At 45.2% G+C, this 15,379-nt stretch overlaps 1 protein-coding gene across 1 annotated transcript in view; it reads left to right on the top strand.

The window, feature by feature from the left end:
- The first annotated feature begins 1,273 nt into the window (after positions 1–1,273).
- The window catches only part of LOC148529099 (cadherin-related family member 5-like), a 98,556-nt gene continuing 84,450 nt past the window's right edge, over positions 1,274–15,379 (top strand). Inside the window, exons 1-5 of the mRNA XM_088468865.1 lie at positions 1,274–1,323; positions 1,494–1,528; positions 6,286–6,380; positions 9,003–9,211; positions 9,381–9,440. Of these exons, the coding sequence (XP_088324991.1) occupies positions 6,320–6,380; positions 9,003–9,211; positions 9,381–9,440 (330 nt within the window). The 5' untranslated portion in view covers positions 1,274–1,323; positions 1,494–1,528; positions 6,286–6,319. The remainder of the gene's footprint in view (positions 1,324–1,493; positions 1,529–6,285; positions 6,381–9,002; positions 9,212–9,380; positions 9,441–15,379) is intronic.

The raw sequence follows: 15,379 nt of genomic DNA, 5'->3' as shown, positions 1-15,379 counted from the left end.
GGGGGTGGTTGGCCGAACGCAGGCGTGTCTGTGCGTTTGAACCCCGTTACAGGGGCATGCATAATGAAGCGCCTGCGATTGTATACGTAGCCAGAAATCTAGTTGGCGACAGGAAGTTTAGCAGTTTGTACGGTAGGTCATGGTCAACCACAACTGTGCGTAGCGTATGGGTTCGATGTTACTCGATGTTTCCAATGTTTTCGCTGACTTGCGGATGCATGTCATGGGAAGTGGGTGGATTAATACAGTGGTGGGTGTCTTGGTATAGCATATATAGCAGTTGCCATGCGATTGCATTCATTAGCATATTTCCGCAGCGAGCGGGTGCATTCGAACACAGCCTTGTGAACCAACCTGAATCAGGCCCTATGTTCACAACCAGCAATGTGCATATTTCTACACATTAGTCTCCATGATCACTACCAGCAATGTGCATATTTCTACACATTAGTCTCCATGATCACTACCAGCAATGTGCATATTTCTACACATTAGTCTCCATGATCACTACCAGCAATGTGCATATTTCTACACATTAGTCTCCATGATCAGGTTTGTCTTAACAGCAGTGTGGGCCCTGGACAAAGCAATGCACTGGGGCCCCTACCCACCCATCCATGGGAAAAAAATGTAAATGGTCAATAAAATTAAACCCTCCTGCATGCCCATCAGACCTCCCACACATGCAGAGAGACTCTGTCTGACTGGTCTGAAACCAGCGGATGAAGTGAAACTGGGACTGCGGTGAGTACTCGTCACCGGGGGGTAGGTTAGATCAGAACACAGTGCACCGGCGGCCAGCCTATAAAAATATCACAAATTTACCAGCTGGCCGCGGCTGCAGGGGGGCCGATTGGCGGACCCCTACAAGCTTCAGGCCCTTGGGCAACTGCCCAACAAGCCCAATGGAAAAGATGGCCCTGTCCATGATCACTACCAGCAATGTGCATAGTGCTACACATTAGTCTCCATGATCACTACCAGCAATGCGCATAGTTCTTCTTTCTTGTCTCCATGTAGACTACCAGCAATGTGCACAACTCACTTTCCTTACTTTCCTCTTGCTCACTGTGCACCTTCCTCCCTGGCTTCCACCCTCCTCTTCCTCCTCCTTAGCAGATGCTTTCCCCTCCCCAGGTTGGTATTACTTTAAGCTCTCTGAGCTCTGTATCTCCTTTCTGCTTCTTTCTTTTCACAGCTCTGTCCAAAGGCCTGTCTGATCCTCCTAAATAGTTATGGATAAAACCACATTGTGACCAAACCGACCATGCCAGGAAAACCAAAAGACTGCCACCTTCACCCTGGTCATTGAAAAGTACAACAGTAAGTATCTAACATGCTCTTTACAATAACTACGACTAACCTTGCAGTGTGCAGTACAGTAGACATGATCCATTACAATATGTTCATGCCATTTTCATTACTTGCATTGCAGAACAATTCACTTCATACAGTATCTTAATTTTTATACAAATGTGTGTTTTACCTTACAGAACACAGGACAGTTTCCTTAATACACCTGACAAATGTATGTGAGTATGTGGTTTCTAGTTATCCTTAGTACATTAGAATTGTTCTGCTTCAAAGAAGCATACCATGAACTACATTACACTTACTCACATTGTTATAGCAGAAAGTTATCTGGCAAACTATCTATCCTTATATGGATATTAATATATTTCCAAGAAGTAGACAATATTTAGCCACGTGTAAGGTTGAAATAATTTACCACTGCCAAAGGTCACAGAAGGGTCATCTAATGCCATAAACCATAGTTTAAATTGAAATAACTCTACGTACTGGTACTACAACGTACCGTTATGTACGATCTGGCACAGATTTCATAAAAACTGAAAGCTGAGAGAGATTCTGTGATATTATTTGGTGATGTATGGGTTGTTAGTTACTGGTTTATTTCTTTTGGATGAATAATATGCAATTCCACTGAATTGTGCTATCACTAAGTTTCTTTGAGGGAGATTTAGCAAAGCTTGGATAGAGATAAAGTGGAGAGAGATAAAGTGCCAACCAATCAGTTTCTGACTGTCATGTTACAGGCTGTGTTTGAAAAATTATAGTTAGAAACTGATTGGTTGATACTTTATCTCTCTCCAAGGCTTGTTACATATACCCCTTTATATAACTCCATAACAACTTAGACAGTTTATATCAAAATCTGGTGAGGAAAATAAAGCCTAATAAGGAAAGAATCACAGCCCTAGTATACTATTTTCACAAGTAATGCTGGGCCAGATTCAGATTTGGGAATAGAGTAACTGTGTACTTGGACAAACCATGTTGCAAATGCAAGGGGTGCAAATACATGCACTTTATTTTGCATGCAGGGTAAATACTGGCTGCTTTTGCACGTAGCCCACAAATGTTGGACAGCTTTATTTTTACACTGCAATTTAGATGTCAGTTTGGACACACTCCTCCCAAATCTAACTCTCTCTGCACATATTATATCTGTCCCACCTGCAGTGCAGCATGGTTTTACCAAGATGCACAGTTACGTGCTCTTTCTAAAAGTGCACTAGCATACTGAAACGATTGGACGATTACGACATTGTAATTGTGCAGTCGTTTCACAGTCTGTGCTGAGCCTACACTGAACGATCAGTTGTTCAGTGTAGGCACCCTCCCTCATCCCCTATCATGGCCAATGTGTAGTTATCAGCAGATTGACCAGCATGTTCGGGTGATGAGTCAAAAGCAACCAGCAAGAGCGCGCATCGCTGGTCGTTTTCGACATTAAACTGCCCGATTGGTGCCCGATTAACAAGCGAATGAACGATAATGATGTCGCTATTGTTCAATCGCTCTGTTTAATTGGATACCCGCCTTTACTCTATTCCCAGCTTTGAATCAGGCCCAATGTCAATCAAAAACTCCTATGACCCTATAATTCACTAGGGAATAACCCTCTGTGATATTACTACGGATTTGCTATTGCTTGAACTTTAATCACTGTCATATACTGTAATTCTAAATGCAGTGCAATATTTCATATAAGGTGTATAGAATATAATTAAAGTTAAAGTCAATCTATTAGATTATAACAATCAGCAGTGTTACACAAGAGACTAAACATCAACAAAATAAAATACTAACATATAAAAGATTATGTCATACTTGCCTACTTTTTAAAAAGCATTTCAGGGAGATTGTGAAAGCAGCACCTATGAGCGCGGCGGTAAAGTGGGCGTGTACTGCTACATGTGAGGGGCGTGTCATAAAACTGACTTACATACAAATGTAAACGAGCCCCAAAGCAGTTAGTAAGATCTATTTGTTGATGAAAACACACTGATACTTCTCAGAAAATACATGTAACCATAGGGATCATTGTGCCTTATAACCAAAGCAGGGAAATTATACTAATGATCCCATTTGAATGTATATATCTCTGTTTTTTCTTTTATATAACAGTGTCATAAGGGGGTATGGTAAAATGAGGGAGATTGGTAGACTCTTCAGGGAGACAGGGAGATTGCTGTTATTTCAGGGAGTCTCCTTGACAATGAGGGAGAGTCGGCAAGTTTGGATTATGTGTAAGAAAAAATGTGCAATAAAGTGGAAAATAAACATGTTATCTAATGAGACCCTGGACACAAAATAGATTTTCGGTTTACTTTTGCCATAGTAAATACACCCCACAATGGCTCTATGGCTAGCATGTTACCAGTGTACCTACCACAAATTAGCTTCTATATGATAGTGTTGAAAGCCCCCCTACTAACCCTGGTTTGCCATTCATTTATCACATGTGTAATGCTGGCCTAGAGATGATCTTGTCACACATGCAGGATTCCTATGTGTCAAGCTCGTTCAACACACAGGAGGGGAGTGACAGGTCTACAGCACTAAAGATGCTAATCCCCAGGATAACGAGTCATTAGTGACAGCATCAATCTGTGGGCAGCCTTCCTGAGATTATCACAGAGATGTAGTATACGGTGCACCTACTGTATGCTCTTCGTTAGACAGCATTCTGATTCACAGACCCCTAAATACAACATGCATGATCTATGAATGCTCCTATTACTTAATGAACACTAAGGCTAGGTTTAGGGTTAGGTTTGCTTTTAAAATCCCATTGTTGACATCATAACCAAAAAAGCAGCAATTGTGTGTATATGCAGCTATATAGATACGAGTAGGTCGGCTCCTGCAGCATAGTTTCATGCAGGCATGTGTCACATACACTTATATCCATGTTTGTAAGCATTTGTTTTTTTGTAAAATATGCATTCGCTAATACAGCACAAGCAGCTCCATGTTTCGCTTCAGATAAAAAATGAGAACAAATTACAGTTACACAAACACACCAGCATAATCTATGTGCAAGCAACAAAGAAAGTACCAGCCAGTGACAAGCAGTTCACTGGTGCTGGTGACCATCATCATTATCTATTATCCACCTGCAAATAATATGGCTTTCTCAGACATACATACATCTGTGTATCAATCTGCATGTGTTCGCAGTTGCACGAACATGCCCTTAGTGTACTCGGCCTATGTTAGTAGAACATAAGATCTCCATTGGCTTATTGCTAATCAAATACCTTAAACATCCTTACTTAACTTACCTATTAAATAAAGAGACGGACACCATAACAACTTGGATAAAAGGTCACAGCTTTTATTTCTGAATTAATTAATTCACCTAACCAAGGTGGCCAGGAGACGCTGCATACTCAGTTCTAGCTCTCAAGTGACACACACGGGGAATGACTGAAACGCTCCCCCTAAAGACGCACTTACGTTGCGAAGGTCCCGCCTCCCTCCTGGACCAGTCTACTCTGAGCGCTTCCATACAAAAGCGTTCGGGTCCCCTCGTACGAGAAGGACAGACTCGTCATGTTACATCGAGGTACAACACTCTCTTGCGCCACAATAAAGCCACTGAGATGCAGCGTTCTCCCGCCATGCTGCGTCTGCCCTAAATAAGGAAAATGAACACAATAAAATACAAACAGCAAAGCTTTGGGCGGGAAGGGTGGGCTCCAGAATCAGCAAAGAGGCAGATCACATGCACACCGCCTCTGTTATACCTCTAGTCACGGGCAAACCCAGAAATCACAGCATTGGTCAGCTAAACCACCTGACCACCAAAACCCACTTAATCTGCCTAGTAACAAGACTGTCAAGACAGCCGATCAGCAAAAACCCCAGGATTCTTATTTCACTCATGTTTAGGCAACCTTCATTTTCTATACTGTACCATACCACCCCTGTTCTGCCTCTCCCTATGTAGACTGGTGTAATGGCCAGAGTCACAGAAATCGGCATACACACATATGTATGGGTCTTATTTTTCTGGCCATGTACAGTGCAATGTCAAAGTATACGCTATGCCAGTCCTCACTCTACATCAGGGCCATACTACAGTATGGGGATGGCCGACTGGATCGGGAATGAAATTAAGCTTGCTATCAGTGATGATATCTCCTACTTTACCTTTATAATTAATGGCTGTGTTACTTACCTTTAAAAGTTGGTGGGCCCCTTAGCTCATACTTGTCTGCTCTCCCCGGATGTCTGGGAGATTACTAAATTTCCTGGGAGGTCTCCTGGACTCACTGAAGAGAAGTGCACCTTCCTGGATCCCTCCCATTGCACTAGTGAAGTGGCTGGGATGGGGGCTCATCACAAAAGTGAACCCACCAATAATCTTGCAACAAGATTAAATCTGTTCAAAAGTACTTCACGAAGACCTTCACATAGTTCTATTCCTCCCCTCAGCTATTTTACATTGTAAAAAGTAGTTTTACGCACAGAACCAGAAATATGGCCTAGTATGTCCTCCCAGTTCCTACATCACAAGATCTGTTTTCTGGAATGCTCAAAATGTAGGGTTTTCTGTATGAGAGGACATGTAGTAATTTGGAGGACCATGTCTAAAATATGGTAAATTATATTAAAATTATAGAAAGCCCTCTTTCTCTACTCTCATCATTAAATAATGTACTGTAGCAATGCACCTCACAGTGACTGTAGATGAAATCATTGCTGATTGGCTGTGTAGTGTATGTGACCATTTTCACTATGCAGCAACAATTATTTACTTTTCCTTTCTATTTTTTAAAATCTCTAGATAATGGGTTTGCAGATAACAGGCCCCAAATATGCAGTGTTAAGGCAGGATAGGAACTTTCTAAATAGCATTTAGAATACAGACATGGATGAGGAGTCTCTTACTATGAAATCATTCCAGTTCTTCATATAGTTAAATTCCATACATGAACTTACTGATATGTCTTCTCCCCATAATCCCTACAGGATCTCAGCTTTGCACTGGATCTTATAACAAGTCATGCCTCCTCCTTCTGAGATACTCCTACTAACTCTCAGCCTGACATTCCAGGTGTCCTCAGGTACTGTACTGTTTGTTGTTTGTATGGTGGTGAGCAGAAATCTATGGATAGAAATTTATTCAAACATTGCACGTTGATATTTCACAAAGAGCACGGGCCACGACAAGATAACTATGCATTATTCTGGTTAAATATATCATTTATATTTGGCTATTAACATATCACATCTATTGCCAAAGTCCAATATTCAACTATGTGCTTCTCCATTTATGGCCTTAAGTTGTGATTTTATTTAAATATCTTACTTTACTTACTATGGAGAACAATGTGGTCTAATATACAATACATGGATTCTAAGGTGCACAATGGGCGATAAAGACAGAGATCTACTATACAATGCCAACCGCAATTTCTGGTGGCTAAAGCTGGGTACACATTGACAGACATATTGGCCGATCAATTGATCAGCCAATATATCTGGTGCCTGTCGGCCAGTGTGTGCCAGCGATATGTCTGTGAATGATGTTGTTCATAGACATATCGCGTCGGCTATGCTGCACAGCCGATGGAGAGATATATCTGCAGATATATCTGTCCATTGACAAGTGTGTACGGGCGGTCTGTGTGTTTTGAGGTGTATGTTGAGACAATGCAATAATACACAAAGAGGAAGATGTATTATTTAGTGTAAAATGTCTTAAATGTCAGGCCCTGCTTCACCCATTATCGAGTTGAAGAAAAGCTATTTACAGCACAAATGTATTAAAAATGCAGTTGCCGAGGAATCACACTCGCCCTCTTTTGGCTGCCCTGACCGGCGCTTGCAGGGAGTCTGCGCATGTGCCAGCCAAAACTTCCCAGCAGCACAAAGAAAAAACAACAGCTTTATTTATAGTAAACACAAACACTGACTGCATATTCTGACAGCCAGGGGCTGAAGATGGAGCCTGTGTGTACTTGGCAGAGAAGCAGCAGTTGTGGGAATAGTCAGTGCCACTGACTGTTCAGCACTTTCATCAGAGCCGGCACTAACCAATTCAGTGCTATAGACAAGATTTTGGCTGGTGCCCCCTAGAAAATAGTCCCACCACACTACACTCTACAGACACTCTCCCCCACCTCTTCAAATATGATACTCAATGTCACTTACCTCTTACTTTTTCTTTCTTCCTCTCCTTTCTTCCTTTTGGAGTCTGGCAGAGGACACAAAATTGTGATTTATTTGTCCCCACTTTAACATATATATTGTATCTCTCACTGACCCTCCTCACAGCACCACATACTGCCCCCTCACAGCACCCCTCTCATCTAGCACCCCTCTCCCAGCACAGCATCCTTGGGCTCATCCAAGACCCCTCCCAGCACAGCACCCCTCTCCCAGCACAGCACCCCTGGCCTCATCCAAGACCCCTTTCCCAGCACAGCACCCCTCTCCCAGCACAGCAACCCTGGCCTCATCCAAAACCCCTTTCCCAGCACAGCAACCCTGGCCTCATCCAGCACTCCTTTCCCAGCACAGCACCACTTATCCAGCACAGCACCCTTGGCCTCAACCAGCACCCTTTTCCCAGCACAGCACCCATGGCCTTATCCAGCACCACTTTCCCATCACAGCACCCCAAATGCAGCAATCCTCTCTTAGCTGACTTACTTAAGACTGTCGCCCCTGCTTGTTTTTCCCAGCTCCTTGCTGGACTTGGTGGGCACCTGCTAGAAGCAGAGCTAGGAGGTGTGACTGCAAAGTCCCATGGGAGGAGTGGCTGTGGCTGGGCATGTGCAGCAGCCGTTCAGCTGCCATTTTACTTGTAGACACATTCTGACCGCTGCTCGATCAGAACTGAGCACCAATCATGGTAACCGGTAGCCGCTGCCGTCCAATACCGCCACTGGCTCTAAGCTTGGAAATCGGGATGCCCCTAGGCATTCCAGATACCCTAGGCATTTGTCTATAAAGCCTATGCTTAAGGCCAGCTTTGACTTTAATATCAGATCGGCGCCCTTCTGTATATCAGTCTGAACACTTCCCTGAATTCATATAGGCAGGGAAGCAGTAACTGTAGTACATAGTGTTTGCTGTGACTGAAAATACAGGTAACAAACCTTCATACATTTCCCCCTATAATTCTCACTACCTGCCCAGACCACGGCTATCCCTTTTTCTATACTCAGCTATTCGATTTAGCTATAACTACATGGGACTACTGGTGACAAATGTATCACTTTATGAATGTTCATACTCATACATCCAACTTGTTTCATTCAAGGCATGTACAGTACGATGAGTTATGAAGGCATGCTTTGAGTGTCGGACTGCATTTTAGTCCCAGAATGGCCCTGGATAAGAAGATTATGTTACAGACAGATTACATACAATTATGTAATGAAACTCAAGGGAGATGGCACTTTACAAATTAACTAAAAGTACTTGGAACAGGCGAGATGTAAGATAATAGGTAGTAAGTAACATGGGCAGATTGCTTCTAATGGGAACTAAGAATTAAGATCTATAGGGATCAATGGTCAAAGGATTGTTCTGTGATTGTTTTAATAGTGTGGTTTGTTTCACATCTACAAATACTTTCGGATCACTGTCTTGATTATCGCAAAGAGAGCAGATTTTATTTAGGCATAACTACATTTAATTATCTGAAACAACATTTCTGTATGTTTTCTGATGCTTAGGTGAACAATGCTCTGGAGGCAGCAATATCTTTACAGAGATACTAGAAAACAGCCCTAATGGGACTTTTGTGGCTAACCTGAGCATGTTCGGAGACCCAGTGACCAGCACAGTAAAACTCTGCCTGAGTGGTACAGATGCTGACTGGTTCTATTTGGATGGGAAGAACGTCTGGCTCAATGTGTCTTCTGGGAAAACACTGGATAGAGAGGTAATGGAGTGGAGAATCAATGACCTGCAATTGTCAAGGCTCCAACTGCTCAATCTATTTGATTTAAAAAGAGCCCTGGATATTCTCAACCAAAAAAATGGCACATCTGCTTCAGAAAGTCATTTTACTGGGATTGTACACTAGTGAGTATCCTGTGCTGTCTTTGCAGGCTCTGGACTCCTCGGTTCTCCTAGTGACACTAACCTGCTCTGAGGAAGGATTTGCAACGGTAACTTACATTTCTGTGATGCTATAAAACTGTGTTTTTAATCTGTTCATGTCACTTATATATTACAGTATATGTGGTATATTTATCATCACTTAAAATTTTCACCTGATTTTGTAGAAATGATGTTATCGGGCCATTCATCAAGAAGGTAATGCAGGAGATATCACAGATATCTCCTGCTAACCTTTCTCTCCCAGAATGGCCCGCTGTCCCCATACACTGGCATGGGAACAGAATTCATCAAGCTCCGAAAATACAATATTTTCGGAGCTTGCCTGGAGGAGCATTCACCATCTGCAGATGGCGCTTGCTCCTGCTCAGGGCTCGCAACCTGATGAAACCGCCGTATTTGTGGGCGGAGAAACGCATCTGGTGGTCCGTTGTCAATGGAAAACCGATACCGGAACCTGTGAGCTGAACTCCGGTGGCCGCAAGCACACACACAGCAGCAGACATCCACCGTCTTGCCCTCGCCCAGGCCCATTGGAGGGGCTGTGTAGTGGCAGTGGAGGTCCCTCTGCACTGGGACTCGGCGCCACCAGTTTCCGGGTGAGCAGCTAAGAGAGAGAGACTATTAGCACGGTTTGTCCATGATAGGAAGTCACTTTGTTTTCCTCCCCCACACAAGGGTAGAGGTACGGAGTATCCCACATTGGTTTCATCATCCTCCCTGGATTAAAGGTAGAGGAATTGACTATACTGCATGTGCTATTGTAGATCTAAGCTTTGCCATCACACTGTGGACTGGTTCTAAATGCATGGTGTACAGTATCATATTATTTAATTTCAATACCAGCTGGTCCATTAACATACGCTTCATTCATGCATGTGCTATTTTAAGAGACTAAAGGTGCCTACACACTAGGCAATGTGGTCACGATGCAATATCGTGTCTGATTTCCCCTTCAACTCTCCCCAGCAGCTCTCTGGCAGTCATGGGCATGATTTGGTGTTAAAAATTGTCCGACAATCTATCGTACATCCTACTATTTCCAGTGCATTGTGACTGAGATTGTCAGATCTTACCTGCAGCAGGCAAGATCTGAAGATGTGATGTACGACCAGCGGGTACGCACATCGGCAGCGTGATCTTGAGTGGACACTCACGATTAGGACATATTTTACACAATCTCTTGTTCAGATGCGTCGGAATCGGGCAGATTGTAAAATATTGCCTAGTGTGTAGGCACCTTAACTGACGAATTTCTGAACCATATATCTTTGCTCTTGCTGTTTGATCTTCTGCTTGCTGACTTACCATCTTCTTAAGCAGCATCTGTGCTTTTGCTGCCTAATCACTGCTTGCCGACTTATCATTCCATGTTAGTGTCATATATTATTAATGGCTATGTGCAATATTGTCTGTTGGTGCTAACATATTATGTTTATATGCATCGATTTTTTTATATTCCACCAGCTATTCATGTGTTTTTATAGGGATGTAGTCGGCAACCCAGAGTGTGAGATGCCGACGGTCTAAATACCGGCGCTGAAATCCCAACAGGTTGGGATCCCGGCACCAGCATTCCGACCATCGGCATCCTGAAGGTAAGGGGGAGGTTAGGGTTAGGTACAGAGGAGGGAGTGTTAGGATTAGGGTGCGGGGAGGGGGAGGTTAGGTTTAGGCACTAGGGGGGGAGGTTAGGTTTAGGCAGGGGCGAATTGGGAACTAAAAGTGTCCCTGGAAAAATTTCTGGAAGTGGCCTCACGTGGGCGGCACCAAATCAACTGTAGGCAGAGCAAACAGCAAAGTAGCCGGGATTAGTATATCACTATACCTTGACCACTGCAATCATTTCCCCCGAGAGGATGTTTGCCCCAATAGCCTCAGCACTGCACTGACTCTCCACCAGTCAACCAGTATTAGACAAGCTTCCGGGACGCAGTAGTCCCGGAACCGAGAGGCAGCATTACAGTCTCCCAATGAGACATTTCTTATTATAGAGCACGTTCTGAGGGACCCGCTCAATTTCTAGTGATAAGTCCCTTACCTCCATGCTATTGCATTTAAGTGCAATCACTGACTGTAATGTTCTCTCTCTAATTTTTCCTGTTTAGTGGTATGACAGGGGTGCAGAGGATGAGTGGCCCGAGTGACAGTTTGAGCCCCATAGCAATGGCATACCTTGAACCCAGGACTGCCATAAGACATGAAAAGCCCAGCGCAAATAAAACAGGCTGCGCCCCCCCACAACCACCTCAACCCCTGCCTATCCAGTGGATGCAGAAGTGTTCCATGGGGCCCTGGAACCCAGAGCGAATGCATGCTATGGTGCACCCCTATAGTGCCAACATACACCAGATGCTCCTAAGATCTCACCAGATACCCCCAACAAATACAAATACACGCTAGTAAATACATGGACCCGGCATCTGCGGGTAATCTCAGCCGGTCCATTTCTCCTGTTCCAGACCACTCCCATCCCATTATACTTACCCCCTCGTTCTCCGTCCTCTCCATTCTTGTTGCTGCAGGGAACACTTGCCTGGCACACCTAATGTGCACGGCGCGTGCAGTGGGAGCTAGGGTGTTAGCTGTGCACTTTAGGTGTGACATGTGCCATATGGTGGAGGGGGGGGGTTAGAAGCAGGAACACCTGGGTGGGCAGGAGCTATATAGGTGGCAGAGGCACACATGGTGGAGGGGGGGTTAGAAGCAGTAACACATGGGTAGGTAGGAGCTATATAGGTGGTAGAGGCACACATGGTGGAGGGAGGTTACAGGCAGGAACACATGGGGTGGGTAGGACCTATATAGGTGGCAGAGGCTCACATGGTGGAGGGGGGGTTAGAAGTAATAACACATGGGTGGGTAGGAGCTATAGAGGTGGCAGAGGCACACATGGTGGAGGGAGGTTACAGGCAGGAACACATGGGGTGGGTAGGAGCTATATAGGTGGCAGAGACACACATGGTGGAGGGGGGGTTAGAAGCAGTAACACATGGGTGGGTAGGACATATATAGGTGGCAGAGGCTCACATGGTGGAGGGGGGGTTAGAAGCAATAACACATGGGTAGGTAGGAGCTATATAGGTGGCAGAGGCACACATGGTGGAGGGAGGTTACAGGCAGGAACACATGGGGTGGGTAGGAGCTACATAGGTGGCAGAGGCACACATAGTGGAGGGAGGTTACAGGCAGGAACACATGGGGTGGGTAGGAGCTATATAGGTGGCAGAGGCACACATGGTGGAGTGGGGGTTAGAAGTAGTAACACATGGGTGGGTAGGAGCTATATAGGTGGCAGAGGCACACATGGTGGAGGGGGAGTTAGAAGCAGTAACACATGGGTGGGTAGGACATATATAGGTGGCAGAGGCTCACATGGTGGAGGGGGGGTTAGAAGCAATAACACATGGGTAGGTAGGAGCTATATAGGTGGCAGAGGCACACATGGTGGAGGGAGGTTACAGGCAGGAACACATGGGGTGGGTAGGAGCTACATAGGTGACAAAGGCACACATGGTGGAGGGAGGTTACAGGCAGGAACACATGGGGTGGGTAGGAGCTATATAGGTGGCAGAGGCACACATGGTGGAGTGGAGGTTAGAAGCAGTAACACATGGGTAGGTAGGAGCTATATAGGTGGCAGAGGCACACATGGTGGAGGGGGGGTTAGAAGCAGTAACACATGGGTGGGTAGGAGCTATATTGGTGGTGGAGGCACACATGGTGGAGGGAGGTTACAGGCAGGAACACATGGGGTGGGTAGGACCTATATAGGTGGCTGAGGCACACATGGTGGAGGGAGGGGGTTAGAGGCAGGCACACATGGGGTGGGTAGGACCTATGTAGGTGGCAGAGGCACACATAGTGGAGGGAGGTTAGAGGTACATGATCTGAGTCAGTGCTGTCTGTGCCTAGAACACAGTGAGCACAGTCAGTGGAAGCAGGGAGAGGGAGAAGGGAGGAGCTGTAGGAGACCTGGGGATGGAGCAGCATGTAAAAGAGTCAGGAGATGAAGCTGTGCTGCTGCTGTTGGTCCGGAGACTGAAGCCCCCTGCGAGAGTGGGGGAGGGGAGCACAGCACACAAACCAATGCTCCCAGAGGGTGACAGAGGGTCCCGCTTGGGCTGATGATCCTAGCAACTGCGTCTTACTCACAGCCAGGCAGACATCTGCGATCATTAGCACCAGCGGGACCCTGTCAGTTTGGGACCATGCACTGGTACTTCCTATACCCCCTTACTCCACTCAGCTCCACCTGTTACCTACCACAGTGCCGCCTGCTGCCTTGTCAGTCTGGTGTGTGGTCTCTCCTAGCCCAGCCGGCCAACTCACTTCCACACTGTCCGCGTCTCTCTTAGCTCCGCCCACCGCCAGCTTCGTCGGTCAGCCCCGCCGGCGCTGCTGACTGACAGTAATACCTGCCTACACTGTACACACTTTAGCTGGCCGCCTGTGTCTGCCCCCACAGCACCCATTACAGCCACACACTCGGGCTGCTATCGTAATAGAAGATCAGTCTTAAAAAAAAAAGGAGTCACTTGACAGGCGTCCCCATAGGCATATAAACTACCCGGTGAATCTAATGGCCAATCCGCCCCTGGGTTTAGGTAATCCACTAATCCAGTGGTTCTCAAACTCGGTCCTCAGGACCTCACACAGTTCAAATTTTCCAGGTCACCCAGCAGGTACACAGGTGTATTCATTAGTCACTGACACATTTTAAAAGATCCACAGGTGGTGTTAATTATTTCACTTGTGATTCTGTGAGGAGACCTGGAAAACATGCATTGTTTGGGGTCCTGAAGACCGAGTTTGAAAACCTGTGCACTATTCTGTAGCATTTTCATCATGCTAGAGAAATCCTACTTTTAGCATGGTGCAAGTTATAAAACCAGCCTATACATTCACTGTTTTGTCAGTTTTCATAGCATGGTAATATTTACCAGTTATAAGTTATAACTAATAAAAATTATTTATTAAAGATATATTCAAAAAATATGTGTGTTATACATGTGTGGAATAGTTATCTGTTTTTCTCTCTAAGGGATCTGGTTAGACTGCCGACACCAGAATGTAGATATGGACCATAGGCTTCTTATAATCGGTGTAAGGTGCCACGGGACGCTGGGTCCAGGGGGGCCCACAACGCACACCACACACCCTGCACCCATAGTTAATAAACACTTACCTCTCCACAGATTCCAATGTGCTGCTCCGCAACGCCGGACTGGTGCTGCAGAGCAACAAAAAAAATCACTGGGAAAATGGGGGCGCAGAACAAGCGATTGTTTGCTATTGCACATGTGCAGCGATTGCTTTACGACTACTCTCATACATAGGAATCACTCGCAAAGCGAGTGATAGGTAGTCAGCGTTTGATGGTGCTAATGGGGTGTTTAGAAAAACACAGGCGTGTCTGACCATTTAAACGCTGTTTCATGGGCGTGCATAAATTAGCCATTATCATCACCTTCGGAGTATGCTAGATCTCTGCCTGTCAGAAGAGCTGCAGTGTTTGCAGCAGGTTAGACTTGTATGCTGAGTGACTGTCCGATGTGCGTCGATGTTACTGATGTTTACGCTGTTGCACATCGTTGGACGGATATGAGAAGGCAGCATTAGGCGTCCCCATGCTCGGAAGGCTGGAAGGCATTAGCATATTTTAGCAACAGCGATCCATAAGAGATTGCAGTTGCAAATGCATTAGCGTCCTTTGCTGAATTAGCCCCAGAGTTAGTGAGTAGGGTTAGGCTAAAATAAGCAAAACTGCAGGCCAACATTCTGGTGTCAACATATTAAATGTTAACATTATGAGCAAGTTGACATTTTTGAATGTCGACCTAAAGTCCATGTTGACATTCCTACTGTCCACATTTAGAACCAGTCGACATTTTGAATGGTGACCTTCTGAATGTTGACTTTCCATACTACACCACTCTCTGAAGGGCCTGTTTGTAAAGCGGTGATAAACTTTTTCACTGGCATTTGT

The sequence above is a fragment of the Taudactylus pleione genome, unplaced genomic scaffold (genome assembly GCF_031769625.1).
Source record: "Taudactylus pleione unplaced genomic scaffold, aTauple2 ptg000086l, whole genome shotgun sequence".
Lineage (NCBI taxonomy): Eukaryota > Metazoa > Chordata > Amphibia > Anura > Myobatrachidae > Taudactylus > Taudactylus pleione.
This window is presented reverse-complemented; position numbering and strand designations above follow the sequence as displayed.